Source organism: Paralichthys olivaceus, chromosome 16, assembly GCF_024713975.1.
Source record: "Paralichthys olivaceus isolate ysfri-2021 chromosome 16, ASM2471397v2, whole genome shotgun sequence".
Taxonomy (NCBI): domain Eukaryota; kingdom Metazoa; phylum Chordata; class Actinopteri; order Pleuronectiformes; family Paralichthyidae; genus Paralichthys; species Paralichthys olivaceus.
Genome location: NC_091108.1, coordinates 16,386,882 through 16,408,117, shown reverse-complemented (window position 1 = coordinate 16,408,117; position 21,236 = coordinate 16,386,882). Strand labels below are relative to the sequence as shown.

Here is a 21,236-nt window from a genome sequence, read left to right as displayed (position 1 = left end):
GGAGCTTCTTCCTGGCGATGGTGAAAATAAACCGACCAGCTTTCATGTGACGTCACTGAAGCGGAATTACGACGAAGGATGAATATTTCGAGTGCTACTTGAGTCAACCGCGGTGAAAGCTAATTTGAAATAATAAAACATTGAAGGAATAAGAATGAAAAAAACTGAATTAAATGGCTCAGATGTTTATTCATTAATTAGTATAAAACTTAAGGAATCACACATATTAACAGACAGGATTCATTTGAAGGAACTCTAAATGACATAACATTCCTTTAAATTAAAATTTAGAAATTAAATTCAATAAAATATACTAAAAATGTAGGTAGAATCAGGAGAGGCTAAAAGTAGGTTTTAAGAAAATCTAAGTTATAAAGTGCTTTACAAGGTCAGCAAAATAAAACAGAGCACAGCAGAAATGAGAGAATCACACGTATTAAAAGACAGCTTTCATTTGACAGAACTCTTCAAAACTTCAAAATTCAATTCTTTTGGATTCATTTTTAGAAATAAAATTCAATAAATTACAATAAAAATGCAGGTAAAATCAGGAAAGGCTCTCAGATAAAAGTAGGTTTTAACAAGGGACTTAAAGGAGATCATTGGATCAGCTGTTTTCCTCAGACAGGTCGTTCCAGAGTTGTGGGGCCTGTCCCCTTTAGTTTTTAATACTTGATCGTTAAAAACAATAAAAACGGAAAATCCCATCATATCATACCATAACAATATCACAACATAGGAAGAAGGGATGATTATAACTTAAATGCACTCATCTGTAAATTATCAGAATTGTTCAGCTCAAAGTCTGTGTTCCACACGTTTGTGTCCTCTATTGCACAAAGTGGGAAACAAATGAGTCATGGTGAAGTTTTTAAAACACGTTTGTGCACGTTTATATTAATGTCACTAGAGGGCGCCCTTTACTCAATTCTAGAACATTTCAATCAAGCCAACTATATTTGTATAACACCTTTAATATGTACACTCCTCATAAGACCATCACCCAAGAATTATACAAAAAACAAATATAAACGATGACAGTAATTTCTCACAAAATACATTTTGAAAGCTATAATAACACTACAAAAAGTATCAATATTAAGTCAATAGAACAGGATAAAAACACATACTATACTAATGATATTAACGGACTGATAATAGTAAATTAGATTTAAATGATATGCAGTAAAATAATGTCTATAAACTACACTTAATCAAAAGCCAGGCTATAGAGATATGTTTTAAGATTACTTTTGTGGCTGGAAGTGAAAACGTGTTTGATTCTTCATCCCAGTGATCTAAGATTTAAGAGAGGAGGGGTTATGGTCTTTGTGTTCTATAGTGTACAGTCCGGTGTGAATGTAAGTGTGAATGGTTGTTTGCCTCTGTATGTGCTGACCCTGTGATACGGGGGCGATCTCTCCTGGGTGTATACCACTTCTTGGTCAGTGTCAGCTGGTATTGGCTTCTGCTAACCCTAATGCATGAGTGTTTGGGCTGCGTCCATTGGGAATAGACAATGTCAGACAATGTACCCAGCAAGCATGGATTCAGTTTTTTGTGTAAATAAACAAATAAGCAAATCATTTATAGTTTATTATTATAACAGAGTATTATTTTAGCTGCACTCCATGAGAGGTCAACATAACTTCTTACGCTCTTATTAAAACCCAATAATTGAACCAATAAAGACTCTGCAGACAAAAATCACATTATGAGGAAGAAGTTTATTGAGGAGCGATACAGAGACACAGAAAATAACAACTGATGCAATTCCCCAGTTTAACATTATGCCTTCTGCTAAACACCAGCTCAACTACACCTGAAACCATTTCATTGTCTTTCTTAGCATCATTTTTTCATCTTCATTTCCCCCCCCCCACTTCACATTTCTCTTTCTACATTTAGCTTTGGCAATACAGAATTGTTATTCATGCCGGTAAGGCAGTCTAAAGAGAGAAGAGAGCATTTAAGTGAATAGAGACAGAGAACGATTAAAGCGCTAGGATCCTGGATGAGGTCTTTATAGTCCACAGGTACAGTATCTCCTTATCATTACCTATATACATCAGAACACAGTTTGGGCCCACATACACAAGAACAACCTGACAGAGAAGCACTTGAACATTGACAACAGCACCTTAAGCTCTGATGCACTTGCTGACTGACTGACGTGGCTTTGATGGTTTTTGAATAGAGGAAATGAGAAGAGTTGAGAGAAGAGATTGGTAGTGTGTGATGTGCATGGAGTTGCATGTGTCAGACCTGAGAAATAGGCTAAATGGAAACACGCAATGCATGTTCTTTTTTCAACTTGTGTTTTGCCACATTAAGTCACAACTGTTTTTATTAATTTCTTTATTTTTTCAAGTGGCAAGTTAGATCACAGCAGTCAGTGTCTGGATCAGAGCGTAAGGCTGCATGGGTCACAAGTTGACCATTGGTACAGCACAGGTGGATACCTATGACAAGGTTAAATGCATTATTGAGGCTGTTTCCATATAAGAGAATACTGAAGGTGCTCCTCAACCTTGCTAAGTGTGTATGGCTGCTACTACAACACAGGAACAACTCACAAAAGTCCAACATTAAATTTAACTGCAGGGGTTTTATGATTCATCATTAACAGCTTTGACCATGAAAACAAATACAACTGAAACGCCAACAAACGTGCAGACAGACAGCACATGCACACATGTCCTCACGCACTCTTACACACACAAACACGCACATACACGCACACACATACTAAGATACAACTTCTGTTCCTATGAGAACATTAAGCTGATAATTAACACTTACTGTGGGGAGAGGGTAGTAATATACAATAAATTAATACAATACTAAATCAAACTCAGCCTACATATAGGCAAATTAGTCCCTCCCCTGTTTACATACACACACACACACACTCCCATGCAATAAAAGCAGCTTATGTGCCATGCTGCATTTTGGAATGAGTAGGGCAGTACGACTGCTGAGCGTATTTTCATGTAGAAGCAGCAAGTGGGGTTGATGGCTGACTTGGTGAGGGGTACGTGAGGGGGGTGTAGAGGTCCCAGGGACTGGTGGGTAGTGGATCTGCTAAGCAAACCTGGACCACAGGCGAGCAACAAGCGCACATTTACATACACCACAAGACAAGTACCATACTGTACATAGATATATGGACACCGTCACCTGGCAGGAAATCGAGGGTCAAAGGGGGTCAAAGACAGTGTCTGCACTAAGGAGAGAACAGCCAGCCGAGCCATGGCTAAGAGAGGAGGGATGAGGATGACGGAGGGAGAAGAGAGGAGAGGAACCCTCTTTGGATGATTATGGTGGAACTTGTCGTGTAGGAGACGGAGGGGGCCGCCGGCTATGGAAGTAAAAGAGAACGAGGAGAGAAAAGGTTAATCGTCAGTGTTAACATGTTTTTAATTTTAAGGTTTTTGTTTTCATATTATGAATAAGATTCAGAAAGAAGGCTACATGGCACTATTTCTCTGGAAATTGGAAAAAATAAAGCTCACAATCTGATACTATTCCCAATGGCGGACGCTGATTGACTTTGTGGTTAGCCTTCCCCCAAATGATGTGTTGCCCTAACTTCTCACCTTGTTCCTGTCTACGCCACGCCTCGCTAACCCTAACACTCAAGGTCAGCCCCCACATTGGATCTCTTTGACTGTGCATGCAAGGTGTTGTTTTCAGGCCAGGACAGTTGTTTTCTCTGTGTTTCATATGACCCTTTATTGCTACTTTACTCCTGTGATTGAGTCTTAGGTGGAATTGGATTGCTGGAAGTGGTAACAAAATGGTGATAAAATATTGAAGCATTTCTTTTCCTCTTGCTTGAATCAGCATTTTTCACATCATATCATTGTTATAGTAAAATCTTCTTCAGGTAAAATACCCCTACTTTCATAAAAATATCAAAAGAGCATGCTGTGTGTTGGGCTGCTTTTACCTAGGGATGCTAGGAGGAGCCCTGTTTGGGCGGCTGGGAGCCTGCGGGCTGTCAGCAGTGTTATTGAAAGGTCCTAGGGGTCCTGGGCGATTTGGCGGTGGCGGGGCCCCTCGGGGAGCTGGGCGCTGGCCTGAAGACATCCTCCTGGGGGCAGTGGGACTGGATGGAGGAGACCTGGGGAGGAGAAAGGATGTTATTCAGAATAATGTTGAGGGAGGAGGCTAAAAATGTTCAGGTATTTTAAAAGCACCATTTGTTTTTATTTAAATTGGTCACAGCATACATGTGCATTATTCTAATTTCACGTTACCTGCGCCCACCAACGGTGTCTCCCATCCAGGATGTGTCAACAGGCGGAGGCACGGGAACAGTGATGGTGGAGGTGGAGATATCTCCAATGATGGCCAGCGCCTCCTTCAGGGCCTGGTGGGTCCTCAGCACCTCGTCCCTCCTCTGGGCCTGCTCCTGAGACTCGTCCATCAGGGCATTTTGGTCACCTGCAGAGTACAGCTGGGCCAATAGCTCTGCATTGATGAAGTCCTTCACCTAGTGGTATCGAGGGGAAGTGCAGAATGATAAATCATAAATGTGAAAATAATAATTATAATATAATATATAATAAATTATAACTATTTCATCAATTTGGTTGCAGTATTTTTACTTGAATACACTTAAATAAGCATTTAAGGGATTTTTTTCATACATTGCCAATCATGAGATGCATAATGGCCTTGGGCATTAGGTCCCTGATGCACTTGTTGACAATAGCCATGTAGGAGTCCACCAGGTTACGAATAGTTTCCACTTTACGCTCCAGTTGAGGGTCCATAGAGAAGTTATCTGAGGTGGTGGTGGTCTCACTCTCAACCTGTAGAGGGAGAGAGGAGAAAAGGAAGAAAGAAAATGTGCAGGAACCCAAAGAGTTTGATTATTTTACTTATATGGACATTTGAATACAGTATGATCTTAACATTTCAGAAAACTAAGGAAAAAATGTTTCCATGCTTGCCTCGTTAAATACTGTGAAATTTCCCAGAAAGCTCATAAAAGATTAAATTAAAATGTTGCTTTTTACAGGTCTGAGTTTGATATAAAAAGTGGTGATGTCAGGATCACACAGAATAAGAGAATCAAACATAAGACACTGTCGTAAAGGCACTGGAGGGAGCAATGTGAATGCAGAATGAGTCTGCTCACCGTAATCGTCTTCTCAGGATAAACTCCAGCACGAAGCAGAGAAGATTTCCAGCTGTCCACATCATCCTGAGAGTCACAGGCCAACTCCAAGGTGCGATTGTCCTTGTACACATTCCTAAACACATGACACAGGAGAGAATATGTAGGTGGAAGCCATGAAACCTGATCTGTACAAGAATGTGACAAGAAGCATTTATTTATTCAAATAAACATGGTTGTGTTCACCAGAAGAGATCAGCTCTGTCATCTGTAAGTATTAACAGTCTATAGAGTTACGTGCCTCCCTCCATGTGAGACATTTTGTTATTTAACCTATTTTAGGATTCCAGCCAGGAGTTACTTAATGGGATGAAGAAACTGAATTACAATAAAACTTTTTACAAGACGTTCTGCGCCAACTCGCTTACAGTACAGTTGAGAAAATCGTCTGTTTGATTTCACTATTCCATTATCATTAACCCATTATTGCAACATCGAGACCTGGAAGTAACCATTCCTCCGTGCAGTATCTCCCTTTAAAATTTCTAGTATTTCAAAATTATATTTCACAGTTAACTCCACGAACTGTGCTGTAGTGTTCCGGTTTGTTCACGTGTGCTTACAGACTAAACGTGGCAAAATATTTCAGCCATTGCTTGCACGCTGGTCTTGAACTCTCTAACTCCATCGCTATCAGAAGTTTTATTACCTGCGTGAATTAGGATACGTTTTCATCTGTGTTTGGTTTATTTCTACGATATGTGAAGCTGTAGGTGTCAGGGAAGAACTCATAAATGTTTGGTGCAGATTCAGATTAAGGAATAGATCCATGAATTGTTTTGACATTTTTTAACACTGTGAGATTTTCAGCATTTTCATTAATTTGTCAGAGAATAATTCATGGACACTGATTAAAATCTTTTTAGGGAACTGATATTTATGCAATTTGGTGCAGATCCAAATAAAAATCTGGATCTAGTGAATTACTATTGGGTCTTGGCGGAGGTATGCACTCTACTGTGTGACTACTCTAGTTTCATTTGCAGCCACATTAGTTGCACCTTAAGCTATTGCACAGGTTAAAAAAAAAGTTCGGGCCTCGCAGCTGACCTCGACTCCGTATTGAAAATGCAGAATATGTGCTTGCTGGACATGAAACTCTTCTCCACATCGCGGACCTTCAGGTTGTCCAGGGGGAGCATGTACTTCTTCTCCTTCTCCTGTGAATGAGGGAAACAGAAGACATAGATCATGCGCCCTTTTTTATGACTCATACAATTCTCTCCATTTATCGTTTTGACGTGGAAACAACTGCAGCGTAGGATATCGACGAGACAAAGGTGAAATCAGGTTTGTAAAGAGGGAGAAAGGGGGTAAGCGGTGTGTGGGGGGGGTGGGGGGGGTGACATGAGGGAGGAGGAATGGGGGAGAAATGAGAGTGGGAGGTGGGGGGAGTGGGGGGAGAGGGGGGTTAAGCAGAAACAGAGAAGGAAAAAGGGAGAAGGAGAACACATGTGGAAGTCATTACAGTGTGGGTCAAGACACACTCGTTCCTGATGGTGCGTTTTTGCGGCGCTGGAAGCTAAAGGCTTAGGAAACTCTCTGGCTGTTGTAAAGACAGGGGAAATGCAGATTAATGAAAAGCATTGAGGGTCAAGATAATGCACTGCTATAATAAAACGTTTATCGTCTTGGGTTCAGACTCGGACAGACAGCGGCCTGCAATGGATGCTTAGGCCCAAGAAACTCTGCTACTCGTTTTTACAGTCCATCCTAGCCTCCATCTTTCTTAACTCTCTTTCTTTTTTCTTTTATCCCTCCCCCTCTATATTTTTTCAATATTTTTTCTTTCCATTCCAGAGGGGCCCACTTCCTGCCTGATTTTCTTCTTTTTTTTTTTGAAGACGGGGGGAGAGAGAGTGAGAGAGAGAGATTAAATGACAGCCTGGCGTTAAAACCCAACATCTGGTAGTGCTTAGCAGCACAGAGAGAAGCAGGGAAGGAGGGAGAAGTTAAAGAGACGGCAGGCGAAGGAGGAGGCGAGACCACGGAGGAGAAATGCGAAAGTGGATTTGCAAAAGATTTGCAGGAGCAAGACCACATCTGGTTTGACGGTGTGGAAAGCGGTGGTGGATGGTCGCAGGTAAGAAATAAAGCAGATGAGGATAGAAGAAGAAGACAAGACAGGAAAACTCTGCACACCCTTGAGTGTTGTATTCCCCAAGGGGTCACTACAGCCCATATATGGTCACACAGGTCCCCTCCCTCTTCCTCTCTCTTTCTCTCCCTTACTCACTCACTCACTCCCCCCTCCGTCTCCCTCTTTCCCTCTTTTTTGTAATATCCCCTCCCTGAACGTGCAGCCAGTCTGTCCCAGTCGTCTGAGCGAATATGCCACGTCAAGGCTGGATACTCTTCATGGCCGGCGTGACCAAAACGGACCGCGAGGGGACCCCGATCTCAAGCATCTACCAAAACAAACAAACAAGCCAAGAGACGTGTACCAAAAAAGATGGGGGAGAGCAGCAAACATGAGGATGAGGCGATTTGCAAATTTCCAGGGGTTTTTCGATAGACGGGATCCTTGCTGCCAAAATGGAGAGGCGCGAAGGGAGGGCACAGACGACAGAGACGCGAGCATCTGGAATGGCAGAACACAGCACACAAGGCCTGACCCTTAACTCCGGCTCCGTCCACCCAGTGTTCAGACTACCTGTTCATTGTCATACTGGTGTACAGTAGTCTGCACATTGGTTAGACTGGGCATGGACCCTCTTCTGTCAGTCTGTCACTCTATCTGTCTCTCTGTTGACATTTCAGGTCTCAAAGATGTGGGTTTTTTTTGCATCTGTTGCTTCCTCTTCACCCTCTGCTTTATTTAATCTATTTATAATCTGTATTTTATCTGTATTCATCTGTATTGTGCATTCTAACACTCACTACTTTCTTTTCACTCCTATTTGTAATAAACTTATGTCACAAATGTCCAACAATAACTGCAGATTTGACAAAATAATGAGAAAAACAAGGTGTAAAAAATCTGACTTTTAAACCAGAGCGGTAAAAGATTTGAAGCCAAAACTCACCAAAATAGCGAGCTCACATAATTTATAGCATGAATGAGTGAGTGTGCAGGCTGCTAGCCTGGTGCTCTGATGAAGATGTGGTCCACGGGAAGGGGGAGGAGCAAATGTGGCTGCAAAGCATCAAACACAGGCCAAAAGAACGAAGGGCCAATCAATCAAGTGCCGTTTGAAAATACAGTCAGACACCTCTAGTAAGTTATTTCAGTGGGTGGCCAGAAGGACTTGGAGGGAACAGGACACTGATCTTTGCTAGATTTCTGTGGTGTCAGATAACGGCGTAAAGCTGGCAGAAAACGTGTTTTGCAGATGGTGCAAGAAATGTTTCAGAAAAAGCCTCGGGAAACAAAGAATAGTTAAGTTATTGTGCTGTTGGTTTGTAGAGAAAGTATGAAAAGACACAAAATGGAGATGCAACCTTTTCTCTGTTGCATGTGGAATATTCCAGGTCTAACAGTGACTTCATGTCATGGAGTGTAATCTGGTTATGTAGTTGAAGGTCGGAAAAGAGAGTGGGTGGGGTTGGGGGGTATATTGATATTTAATAGAGGGGTTTCTCTCCACCGAAACATTGGAGGCTGATGTTTGGATTAAAAACTTGTGATTTTCCTGCCAAGAATGCGAGCAGTTCCAAAGTAACTGCCAACCACACCAAGAGCGGGAGGAGGGCGCGCAGATGTGTGTGTGTGTGCGTCCCCGCGCATGTGTGACTAGAAAAGTTCACGGAGTGTAAAACAGAAATATACAAGGCGAAGCCAGCGGAGTCTATAATTTCCTACATAACCACACTAACGTATCAAATGACAACGTGTAGAGCGAGAGCTGTGCGGCCCATGTGCCGTCTGGGGCTGAGTGTGCTTTCATATATTTTGGGTGTCTGTGAATGAACATTTGGTCGCGACTGGGACTGTTCCAAATTTGCTAAGAAGAAGCAAATGCTCAAACTCCCAGTGGAGGGAGGTGGGTAGAGAAGAAAATGTGGAGAAGACAGGGAACTGCGAGACAAAAGGATGGATGAATGGAAAGAAGAAATGTTGCTGCACTAAGCAATCACAGTAAATTGCACCATCATGGACATGATGCATTTGTCAGCAGACTGTCAGCCAGTCCAGTCACATATAAAAATATATTTGATAATCAAGAGAGAAAGCTTTGGTCTTTATCGTTTGCAAAAAATATTCTCCTCCTCTACACAAACAGCAGAGCAGCGCCATGTGGCTGAAGGAGCTGCAGTGTGTCTGCCTATCTACACTTGCTGTGCAGAATATCCTCCAACCTGTACAGCAGGCACAGACAGGCAGATAGACATCAGCCCACCAAAACAGCCAGCAGGATGGAACCAAATGCTGCATCCTGTCACTGCAGAGTCGTGGGCGCAGATGATGTGATTTCTTCTACAAAACCACTGTTGTTGCTCTGTATTTGAAAGTATCAATGATATTGGGAATAAAATGATGCAATTATAATCAATTAAAAAAAACATCAGTGAAGAACTGTGTAGTTTACTCAACACTGTTATGTTAATGTGTGTGTTTGAAATCTCAAATATTAATCAAACTACTTGTTAAAGGTTTTTGTCATTATAAAGAAATCCCTTATTACACATTACACATGATCATTTGAGCCATTGTTCATATCAAAAATATTGATCATAGCTACTTCAGACTCACCTCATCATCCTTGAACCAGGAGAGGCTCTCTGCAGTCAGCACAAACCAGTACTCCTTGGCTCCTCCCTTCATGATGCTGATGTTGTTGATGGTCAACCAGCCTTTACGGATGACCTAAAGGTGCAGGAGGGTCGGACAGTCAGAAAAAACATACAATTTCAAAGAAAACAAAAGACTTGACAGAAGCTCTTGATGACTCACCCATCTTTCAAACACATTTCAGATAATCTGTGCAAATCATCAATGCAGGGATTGCAGTAAAATGTGTGTGGAGGTCAGGTTAGGCGTGTCGTTGTGTCTTCGTGACTCGCTCACAGCCTATAGCGTGTGAGTCAGTGCATTCAAGGAGCTGTGTTCACTATGCCACATGCAAAAAGCCGTGTTAGCTTGTTAAGTGACCATTGTGTTAAGTGCTTCGAGCACACAATAAAGCCTGTGTGTGTGAGTGTGTCTTCTGTGTTAGGTGTATTAACCCTACAAGCCCAACATAAACAGGCCTGTGGGCAAAGTGCCAGGTGATTATTAGGTTAGATTACTGTCAGTCTTGCACTGCCTAAGACTCACTCAGGAGGTTACCCACATAGTTACAAAGCCTCTCTGTCATGGACACAAATGAGAGAACTGTGTAGCTGGATCCCTGACAGCGTATTTTAACTCATTTGATTTGATAGATTTTAAGCTGCCAATACAAGGACATTTTCCATTTTTATTTGTCTAGTTGGCAACCCCTTGTAGTCAGCAGGCCTTGGTGGGTGGAGGGGGTGTTAGAGAGTAAATGGTTAGAGAGTAAACTCTTACAATCAGGCCTGATGCAGGAGGAGAGGAGGCCTGCAACGGGAAGGAATGTGGTGGTTTTAGACACCCTGCAGCACTAAAAATTGATTCGTTTCTAGTATAACTTCTTTTAAAGAAAATGACGCCTCTGACCAAATGCAGCCTACGCAGCCAATTTGCCATTCTTGACCTGTCAGAGTGGAAATGTGAGGAAATTACAAGTTCTTTTTTCTTTTTTTTAGCGTGGCGATGCCGGAGAGCACCACACAATGGGCAGAAGTGTTACTGCAGGCACAAAATGACATACTGCAAACCATAACCCACACAATGAGAGATACTCACCAACAGACACCCATAAGAGGGCAGCTGAGATTCTCACTAAGGGATGGGGGGATGAAATGCAAAGTGGAACCTTGATGACACAGGGGAGGGGGGGGGGTTCAAACAAAGGGAAATGTCTCAACAATAACACCAATGATGATGGTGGCATAAAGTAACAGAACCCAAAGTGATTCTTTTACTGAAATACAAATCATAAAAACCAAGGAAGGAACTGCACACAACTGGTGCCCCACTGGACATAATATGGCATGCATGACTACAACTGAAATTAATGAAATCACATTTAAAAAATGGGGCTGAAATATATATAAACACAGTTTGTGCAATGCAAAAGATAAACTGAGAAGAAAGAGAGTATATAAGCTTTCTTTCATCTCAGCATCTCCGTTTTTGCGTTCTGTCTGCATCAGCCGTCCTGTGTGTGTGTGTGTGTGTGTGTGTGTGTGTGTGTGTGTGTGTGTGTGTGTGTGTGTGTGTGTGTGTGTGCGCGCGTGCACTACTCCTTTGACCTCCTGCTCTGCTATTTGTGTGACATATAAGACATGAAAAAATAACAGCTCACCTGATTTCCTGCTGAACTCTGGCTCTTATTGGTCTGACTGCTCCTCTGCTGCGCACTGCAGGAGCAGCGAAGCCGAGACGTAAGAGAGGACGATAGGGAGAACACGGTTAACACAGACGGAGGAGGGGAGGACAGAGACATGACAGGGGTACAAAGGAAACTACTAAACATTTCTCTCCTTTAGCCTGATAAGTTCAATAATAAATCATTCATCATCGTGGGGCACAACTAAAAAGAGGAGTCTTTACTTAGCAAAGCCAATGAAGTCCTCGTGGTTAGTGTTGATGTAAGAGAGCTGGATGTCGATTAACAGCAGAACCTGCAACAACACGCAAAATGTATCGTGAGGAATAGTCTGACATTCAGGGGAAGTGCACTTTTTAGTTTTCATGACGAGACTTGGATGATAAGAGGGACACCACTGTCATCTCTGTACAGTAAATATGTAGCTACAGCCAGCAGCCAATTAGCTTATTAGTATAAAGAAGCAGGTTAAACAGCTTATCCCAGTCCAGTATATAAAAGTCTATAAAAGCTGCATTTTTAATGTGTTAGAGAAACAAGGTATAAAATGTTAATTGATGACCTTTAGATGCACTGATAATGTAAACTGTATTATATTATCTATCTTTTCATCTAACTCAGGCCAAGACGTTTATTTTTTTGAAAATAAATAAGAAATACATTTTATTTATATAGTGCATTTATAATCTTATTTTTATTTGGTGACCTTTAGATGGCGCTTAACCGCTCCGTCTTAGATCGTCTTATAAACAAATGTATATGTTTGTGATTACAAACTAAGCAGCATCACCTGGTCCTTGGCGCGACTCTCTCTGTCTCGGATATGAGACGTCACAATTCTCTCAGTTTCCTCGCGCAGCCTTGGGAAACATTCCAGCTGAAAACACATCACACATCATACTCAACACCCTTTTTTAATTCTTTTTAATTGCAGCTTTTTTTCATGAATCCATCTATTATCACCCATTATCTCCTTCTTTTCATCATCCTTCCCTTCACCTTCCAGATCAAACTTACACATTCCCATATATATCCCATGACTCACCTTGTTGGAGCACTGGCGCACTGTGTTAATCAGCTCCTGGATGACCATGTCCACACACTTTATGCAGGGCTCCTTCAGCTTTATGACTTGCTTCTTCACAATGGCCTCGAACGCCATGTCGGGGGTGAAGAGTCCAGTCCTGAAACACACCAAGAGGTGAGAAAAAAGTAAAAACATTGATGAAAAGCATCAACTTTTTATTAGCTGTTTCTGCAGTACTGGTTTTAGCTCCAAAACTATCCCGGCTTTAAAGTCGTTTATTCATGTGATAAAATGGCCGTTAAAGACCTGTTATTGCTTTAAGAGTGAATTAAAGCTAAAATGTACTGTATCTTTAAAAGTCTACTCCTCTCTCGCTTGGGTGGCAATTTCTTTGGTTGCCCTGGCTAACCGCTGCAGAATCAATATAGCAACACACGGAGAGGTTGAACTGAGTGTAAAAAAAGAAAGAAGGAAAGACGATATGCTCCTCCCTTATTCATAAATCCCCTTCCAAACCAAACTGTGTATTCTTGGGCTGTTGGGGAACCAAAGTTACGGATCTGTATTTTTATTTTGTTTTTCTGTTATGATGTTTACCACACCAGTGGATATGGAAATCTATTCTGGTCAGGTTTTATAAATAATTAAATTTAAACTTGTTTAGAGACTAGAGGCAGAAATGTATGTGGGGTGATCACTGATGATTCAAATAATTTGAGGAACGTGAGTCTATTATAGAAAAACATATAAAAAAAGGTTTAACAAATAGACAGGTACTACTTTTGGCAAGAAGATAATGTGGCCGAATGGCAAATAACAAATTCCTACCTGATACCATGGATGTTCTTGATGGCGTAACTGATCTCGCGTCGCATCTCCTTATCATCACACTCCATCTGAGGGGAACAGACAGAAACATTTTCATTGGTGAATACAGAAAAAAATTAAGTGGCAAAGTACTTAAAACATGACCAATAGTATGACAGAAAGCATGAGTCAGGCATATATGATGATTATAAAATAAGGAAAGATAAGAAAATGGTGTGAAAAGCTGTATTTGATAATTGTGAAGCTATTTTAGGATCCTTCAAGAGAAAATCACAATAAAGAGAAAAATATTGACCAATTTTATGTGCGAGGAGTTTGAAAGGGATTAGAACAATAAAGAAAGCAATCGAGGAAACAGTTTTCAAAACACGTCTTGGAAGCTCATTTAGTCTAGTGTTCAGCTTTCAAGATGCATTTTTCATAAACTAGACCAAAACCTTCTAAATGGAGGTGTCATTACCCTTCGAGTCTGAGTCTGAATCAGGATTTTGTCTCAATCTTGACTTATGACACAGAAGTGTAGCTGCCATTGAGGACACTTAAATCTTAAAAATAAAATTAGACATGGTAGGATTGCAGTAAATCACTGGTATATTTACATTACAGCATTGGATTCATGACCTTGTTTCAATACCCAGCCTATGAACACAGTTAGGGGGTAAAAAAGCCATTTGTACTTGAAACTGATCCAATAATTGCTCCTAATTAGAGTTTTTCATTTTTTTTACAGTGCCATCTTATTTAAAGGTCAATATTTCACCTTGACCAGTTCAAAGGGGAAACGCTCATGGAAGATGCGGTTGATTTTAGCTCCACCCGACAGCTCCACTGTGTCCACCTGGTCTCCTGAACCCTCAATCCTCTTATCAAAGTCCACAGAGAACTGCTGCACCATCCTGAAACACAACACATGAAAACAATCAGATACAAACATCTAAAATATAAACTGAATAGGAAGCAAATGAATACCAATAGAACTGTAGAACTGAATCTAATGTAAATGATCTTGCTGTGGGAAAAATGGGGTACTGACTGCAACAGCTGCTTGGTTTTACGAGACGGGTCATCAGGTCGGTATCCACGGTATTCCTCGGCCTCCTTGTCCAGAGCTAACAGCTGGGACTGCAGCTTGCTGCGGAAAGCTGGCAGGGTGTCCCGGATGTGGTTGGTCAGTTGCTATGGCGACACAAATGACACAAGGTAAAACAAGTTTAAACCACATATAGAGCCACTGATATATAGATAACGTAACTGGTATTTAATAATGAATCCAATTTCACTGTAATCTGAGAAGAAGCCTCATTCATACAATAACAATGCAGAGCGGCCTGACTGAGTGAAATTATAAATTATTTGCAGCTGAACTAGAAAGAGCGAGTGCATTTTCCACCTACTGAAGGTCTTGTATCACCCACACTGATGTATGGTGAAATGGAAGCAAAAAAGAAAAGTAGGCCGCCCTCCTATTAATTATGTAGAGTGCACTGTGCATGGGAAAGCAACAAGGATAATCTATGGTCACCTCGTTGAGCACTCTCTGCAGGCGGGGGGTGCCCATTTTTTCAGCCATGTGCCTGTAACTTGGGTGGGAGAAGAAGAACTTCCTCTCAGCTTCCATCGCTGCCTTTATGTCTTTCTTCCCATCAATGTCCTTCTGACTACGATTCACCACTCCAATGTAACCTGGGAATGAATCAACCACAACACGCGGTGAGAGAAATAATGAATTATTAATGGTAAAAAGGGGGCATGCTTACTGGATACCGTGATGTAACTGAGAATTAAATGTTGTGAAAGAGAAAGAAAAATATAAGATTGTGTCTGGCATGGCTCACTATAGTGTAACGCACACCTCTTCGCAGCGGCAGCAGCTTGTTCTCCAGCACATCTCGGGCATCTGTGCCCTCATCCATCAAATCCAGTTTGGTGATAACTCCAATGGTTCTCATTCCTAGAAAAGTGGTCAAAAAGTTACTTATATATCATTGATAATTAAATATGTTTGGGTTTTGGATATTAGCGACCTGAAAATTGCATGTGGAAAAATACTTACAGCCACACTGTATATCATAATAAATTAAACATGAAGTATTTATTTTCTGTTAGAGTATATGGACCAAACCAACAGTCTCACTGAAGCACTTACATTTCTCTATCTATTCTCTTATATTTTAATTTTTATCTCATTTTCATTGCCTTAAAGGTTCAGTGTGTAGAATTCAGTGACATCTAGAGGTGAAGTTTCATGTTGAAGCCCCCCCCCCCCCGTGTCCTTATCCAACTTTGTGTCCAGCTCATCTTTTAATTCTTTCCCTCTCACCCTAAGCTACATTGTTCTGCTTCTGCCGCATCATCCTTGCCAAGAATCTCAGGCCTTCAGCATCCTCTCTCTCCCTCCTCTATTCCTCAACCTCTCCTTGATGTAATTCATCCCTCCTCAAGGTGACTTTGTCCGAGTCATCCTCTCTGGTGTCCTTCTCTTCAGCCTCATCTCTTAGCCGTTAAATTAAGTGTTTTCCTTCCTCCTCCTTCACTCTCTTCATCATTCCACTACCAGATATCTTGTTCCTTAACCTCACTCTCTCTGTCTCTTTTCTTTCACCTCTTCCAAATGTCCCTCTTATCTTCCATTTTATCTTTTGATGCATGTTGCCCTCGTCCTCCATTTTCCCCTTCTCTCAGCCCCTCATATCTAATAATAATGCGACACTTGATCAGTCCCTGAGGGGAAATTCTGTTTCCACATTCAGAAAGGTCAGCGCACAAGGTCAAACACTTTGCACCATCCCTGTAGCTTATAGAGATTTGGTGTCTTCATGAGGGCAGCACAATAATGATAAGACCACCCTTCATTTAGCCTTTTTTTCTTTGATTCCTCGTTAGACATCCCTCCCACAGGGCCGATTACTCCCTATATCCTTCCTTACACCCACACCCACTCCTTACCCTGGGGGTCAACGTCTTTCGACAGTTTCAGGGCATCAGAGTTGGCCAGGTCAGTGTTGGCTGGAGTGACAGCCAGGATCAAGCAGCTCTCTCTGGTAATGAACTGCATGATCATGTCCCTGATCTGCTGCTCGATGTCTGCAGGCTGGTCTCCCACTGGCACCTTCGTGATCCCCGGTAGATCGATGAGAGTCAGGTTCAGTACTGCACAATCAAAGAAATGTAATGTAAGAACTGAGTGTACCTCTGTGACGTGTCTGTGACCTATTGTTGGTCAAAGGGGGGATCTCCATCATTTCCTTTACAGAATCTGTTCATTGTCCCTCCTCGGCAACTCACATACTAGCAAGATTCAAGCTGGTCATTTACTATCAGGTTGCATGATTAAAGTAAAGCAAATTAGCCGATAGCTTAGTTAGTGTCACTTAAGTCATGTTAATGCAAATAGTTGCAAAAATCAAAAGCTATCAATCATGTCAACGGGAAGTCACTGACAAGATTTTCTAATAAGCATTGTTAATAAAACAAACTGGCAACATAATAAACATAGCTAATTAATAACCATCTGCAAATATGACTTTACTTGTGTTTAATTAATGTTTAAGAGTTAGTTAGAAAATGTCAAGTTTTCCTTATATAAACCATTTTAATCTAATCACATTTCAATCAAGTGTTAAGCATGCTTGTGAGTCACCTTGTTCCATTGCTAGCAGGTACATTGAAAGTTAGCTTTCAAAAACTAACTAGCCTCCATGTAAAAATATTGATGTAATGAAACTATCTTTAATTTAATGATACATCTTGGCTTAATATCTATTTTCACTATATCAAGCTGTAGCTGGTGCAGCTGGCTCCAGGGACTGGAACTAGGAAACAGAGGGAATTAGACAGTGTGTGTGAATTAACTGTAAAATTAACTCAATCCTAGAACCTAAATCCTGGTGCAGAAATACCACTTCAGCACCACAGCTCTGCATGACTTGACCAAATAAATATGAAAATGTCCCTCTAAGCATTTTAGGCCTTGTTATTAACTGTCAACTAAAGAATCAATATCATCAATGTATCTCAGCATTTAAAGTTGGATTTTAATTACCTTTCCTATACAAAAATGTTGTTATAAACCAGAAAGTCTATATGCAGCCTCATTTTCAACAGCAAAAAAATCTAAAGCCATCAGTCAGTGGCGAAATGTGTATTAGAATGTGCTATAATCAGTTACATTAACACAGAGCCTTTAAAATATCTCTTAAGCTGCCTCCATTTAATTCCCCACCAACATAAAAAGCTAATTAATTTATCTCACTAGCAAAAGAACATTCTTACTTTCTAACATCCCTGTTTTTAGAAAATTCATACACAGCAAAGTTATTGCTTTCGCACCGTGTGGGGAGTAAACCCGCAGATTGATGGGGACAGGAGATATGCCTTTGTTGGCCCCAGTGACTCGATCTGTCTCCGCCTCGATCTCCTGGCGAACCTCATCGAAGTCTGTGAACTTCTTTCCTTTGCAGTGGAGGAATTCAGCCCATTCTGAGAGGATAAAAACATAGAATGAATAACTGAGATTAGTGGCTGTTCTCCATGAATCTTAGAGGAATATATTGCCACTGCAAGAAGGAAAATGAGCCTGAGAAATAAAACAGTGCCATTTCAAAAATAAAAGGAAGAAGGGGGAGGCTGCATGTGTGGGTGTGTAAATATGCGTGCACCCACCTGCAGTGGCACTGATAAGCTGTAGAACCAGTGGCCTACGGGTGACAATACCAGATCCACGGGGTAGAAAGTCCCTGAGGAAAGACAGCCCGTCATAATGCTTTACGTCAAACCACAGTCAATATAAACATTTATCAAAGGGCATGTAATACAGGTGGCACAATGATATCATAATGACATCCTGATACTCTTGAAGAGCAAATGTCTTAAGATTATACTCTATTCAATGGCGTCCAACGCCTTCAGTGTCATTCATCTATTATGCTGTAAACCTGTTCAATCCACTCTGAGAGGAATAGGGGCCATTTTAAAACACAGCATCTCCTGTAGCTTTCAGCTGCTGCTGCTGCTGCTGCTGCATCCCAGCTCAGCCCAATGTGACCTGATAAACAACAGGTCAAAATGAAGAGTGGCATCATTGACAGGGAGCTCTCTCATTTAAAAAACGATGACCTCACGGTTTTTGCTGGGGCTTGCACACACACAGACTCAGTGTGTGTGTGTTTGTGTGTGTGTGTGTGTGTGTGCCGTCACCATTGCCTCCTATGCTACAGGTCCATTTAAAGAAACCTTATTGAGACATATCGACCCTTGTAGCTCCCTCAAGTGGGATGAGTTTAGGAGAAATTCTTCCATTTGTCCATTCAGCACACATGTATGCAGAGTCAGTGTTGGACAGATGGACCATTACTCAGCATTACGACTCTCAGTGACGGCTGAACAGGCCAAAATCAATGCATCCATCTGGAACCATGCATGTGTTTGTCAGAAGTGAACAGCAAATGCACTATTTGGTCACTAAAAAACTCAAACACTGCATCCTACACTCCTCACAAAGCAGCTTACAAGCATCTTTTGAAAATCTTCTATTAAATGTCTTCATCTTTTAAACTACAACAACAATTCTGTCAATCATTTAAGCCTAAATCAAGACAACCCTGATGACATCACAGGTGTTAGATGTCTCCCTCCTGTGCCATAGAAATAATGTCCAGCTGTTTGGTGAGCAGTACTCTGCAAGAGGAGAAAGTTAATATTTATATGTAGTGGCGCTTTAATTTGTAAGATGTTATTTTAATTTTGATTATATCAGAAGGTCGGTGGTTTGAACCCTGGCTCAGTCTGCATGTTAATGTGTCCCTGGCCAAGACACTGAACCCCAAACTGCCCCATCAGTGTGTGAATGGACAACTGACAGAGATGCGCTATAAATAGAAGCACTGGATGAGTGTGTGTGAATGGGTGGACATGTATGCAGTGTCAAGTGCTTTGAGTGGTCATTAAAACTTTTTAAGTGCTATATAAATGTAGTCCATTTACCTTTTAACACTATAACCCTTTTTCTGTTCAGCACAAACAAAATGCTACAAGAGAGTAATATGCTTTTCAGTAAACCTTTAGATTAGTGATTCTCTTACTGTAAGAAAAATGAAGGCCATAATTATATTTATACTTCATTTAAAAGGTCATCTTTGAAACGCTATTAAACAGCATTGAGAAAATCTGGTAGCGTATTATTGAGCAGAAAGTAACTAATTTGCACAAAAAAATGCACAACATACTGTAGCCCTTGGGTATAGATAAATCTATAAACACTGGAATTGATGCAGCCAAAAGAAATCCTGTTTCAGAGTCATCTTGGAAGAAAAAAAATCACCTTAAATGTAGCTGCTAATGATTTATTTGTCTTAAGTGTCCAAAATCCAGGGCGAGATGAATATTCATTTGTGTTTTCAGGAGTGGGAGGTAACACTGCTGCATGCATGATGTGGTTTTAAAATGGCTCCATGCAGAGATGAGTCTTTGCAGTTTGCATTTAAAACACATACAGCAGAAAGGATGCTTGAAAGCTGTAAAGCCATGGATATTTCTAGGACTGTGAAGGAGCCTGGGTGGCACGGATTGGGCTGAAATCCCTGAGGTGCTGCATGCAACCCAAATACCTCTTCTCTCCCCTGTTAGTAGCCGCAAGAAAATGTGTTGTGCCTTTAAAAATCTACACAAAACTGGAGGTCTGCACTCATATCAGGGCACAGCAGCAGTGAGGGGAGATGGTCTGAACCCTGCACAGATTGGCAACTCATAGGCCTCTTATGTCATGCTCGGGGTTAACAGGAGAAGGGATTATCCTATTTCTGGTGGTCAATTTTACCTGCCGACAAAGTTCTCCAGCACGGAGCTCTTCCCTGCGCTCTGGCCTCCGACCACCGCGATCTGCGGCAGGTCCAGGTTGCAGGCCTGGCCGATGGAGCTGAAGGCATCCTGCAGCCGGTTGACCAGTGGGATCAGATCCTCCATGCCACGGTTTCCCATGGTGCCTCGGGACGGAGGGACTCGGAATCAGCGAATGGCGAGAGAGAGGAGAGGACAGAGGAGAGAGAGGATGGTGGGGGTGTGCGCCGCTGCTATATTAGTCCGGGATACCACGGTGCTTGTTGATGTAGTGAAGTCATCTAGCCGCGCATTGCCCCGAGCCAAGCGAGGGTCGCACCGACTGTGGAAGCAGAGGAGAGGGAGAGGTCGAGAGAAATAGGGAGCAACAGAGGGAGAGGGATGGAGAGAAAGAGGTGCAGAAAAGAGAGCTATGAATACACAATTGCGCACTTGCCACCAGCACCGTGACCCATCTCTCTCTCTCCGTCTCGAACACAAACACACACGCGCGCACACACGCACACAACGAGCAGCACGAAGCCTGTAGAGTTTCAAGGGCATTTGGTGAGTGCAGCTCCATCCATCGGCTCCGCGGACGCAGCGGACAAACCCGTGCGTTCCAGGCTGCGCCAATGACGAATTACGCAGAATAAACGATCCACAAAAGCACCTTCCGTTGCACGCACGCATACAGCACACAGAGCTACAGTGGCCCGGTGTAAATGCCCATAATCCCATGCAGGTCGTGTCATTGTGCTGTGGCCGTCAGTCTTACCCCGCCTCAGGATTCCCTCGGTGTTCTCAGCGGCCCTCGGTCCCGGTCGCTGTCCAGTGCTGAAACGACAGACCAGGCAGCGGAGACGAGCGACGAGACCCCGGACGATTACACAAGAACCACCTGCTATGGCGGCGCATCGGCTCGACCCCAGTCTCCCAAAAAAAACCTGCGCATTAATTGACGCTGTGCCTGGTGGTGGGGAGG

The 21,236-nt window shown here is 42.1% G+C and overlaps 1 protein-coding gene across 2 annotated transcripts; it reads right to left on the bottom strand.

Moving 5' to 3' along the window:
- Positions 1 to 3,011: 3,011 nt before the first annotated feature.
- On the bottom strand, positions 3,012 to 20,556 carry LOC109638496 (dynamin-3-like). Of its 2 annotated transcripts, XM_069510890.1 has the most exons (21): positions 20,253 to 20,556; positions 18,101 to 18,174; positions 17,768 to 17,917; positions 16,385 to 16,588; positions 15,291 to 15,389; positions 14,961 to 15,121; positions 14,472 to 14,614; positions 14,199 to 14,334; positions 13,439 to 13,506; positions 12,629 to 12,767; positions 12,374 to 12,460; positions 11,808 to 11,878; positions 11,560 to 11,614; positions 10,680 to 10,709; positions 9,882 to 9,995; positions 6,239 to 6,348; positions 5,150 to 5,264; positions 4,656 to 4,820; positions 4,263 to 4,498; positions 3,953 to 4,126; positions 3,012 to 3,361 (listed from the first exon to the last, which is right to left on the bottom strand). In XM_069510890.1, the coding sequence occupies exons 1-21, from the start codon at positions 20,411 to 20,413 to the stop codon at positions 3,319 to 3,321; spliced, it is 2,535 nt and encodes an 844-aa protein (XP_069366991.1). In that variant the 5' UTR covers positions 20,414 to 20,556; the 3' UTR covers positions 3,012 to 3,318. The 2 variants fall into 2 exon arrangements, with proteins under 2 accessions (XP_069366991.1, XP_069366992.1); XM_069510891.1 differs by lacking the exon at positions 10,680 to 10,709.
- Positions 20,557 to 21,236: the final 680 nt, after the last annotated feature.

Bases quoted from the DNA above. Each gene is read 5' to 3' on its own strand.
- LOC109638496 (XM_069510890.1), bottom strand. From the start codon at position 20,413: ATGGGAAACCGTGGCATGGAGGATCTGATCCCACTGGTCAACCGGCTG. The intron at 15,390-16,384 runs GTAAGGAGTGGG...CCACTTTTCTAG, and splicing joins GAAAGACGTTGACCCCCAGG to GAATGAGAACCATTGGAGTT. The intron at 3,362-3,952 runs GTAAAAGCAGCC...TTACTTCCATAG, and splicing joins GCTCCTCCTAGCATCCCTAG to CCGGCGGCCCCCTCCGTCTC.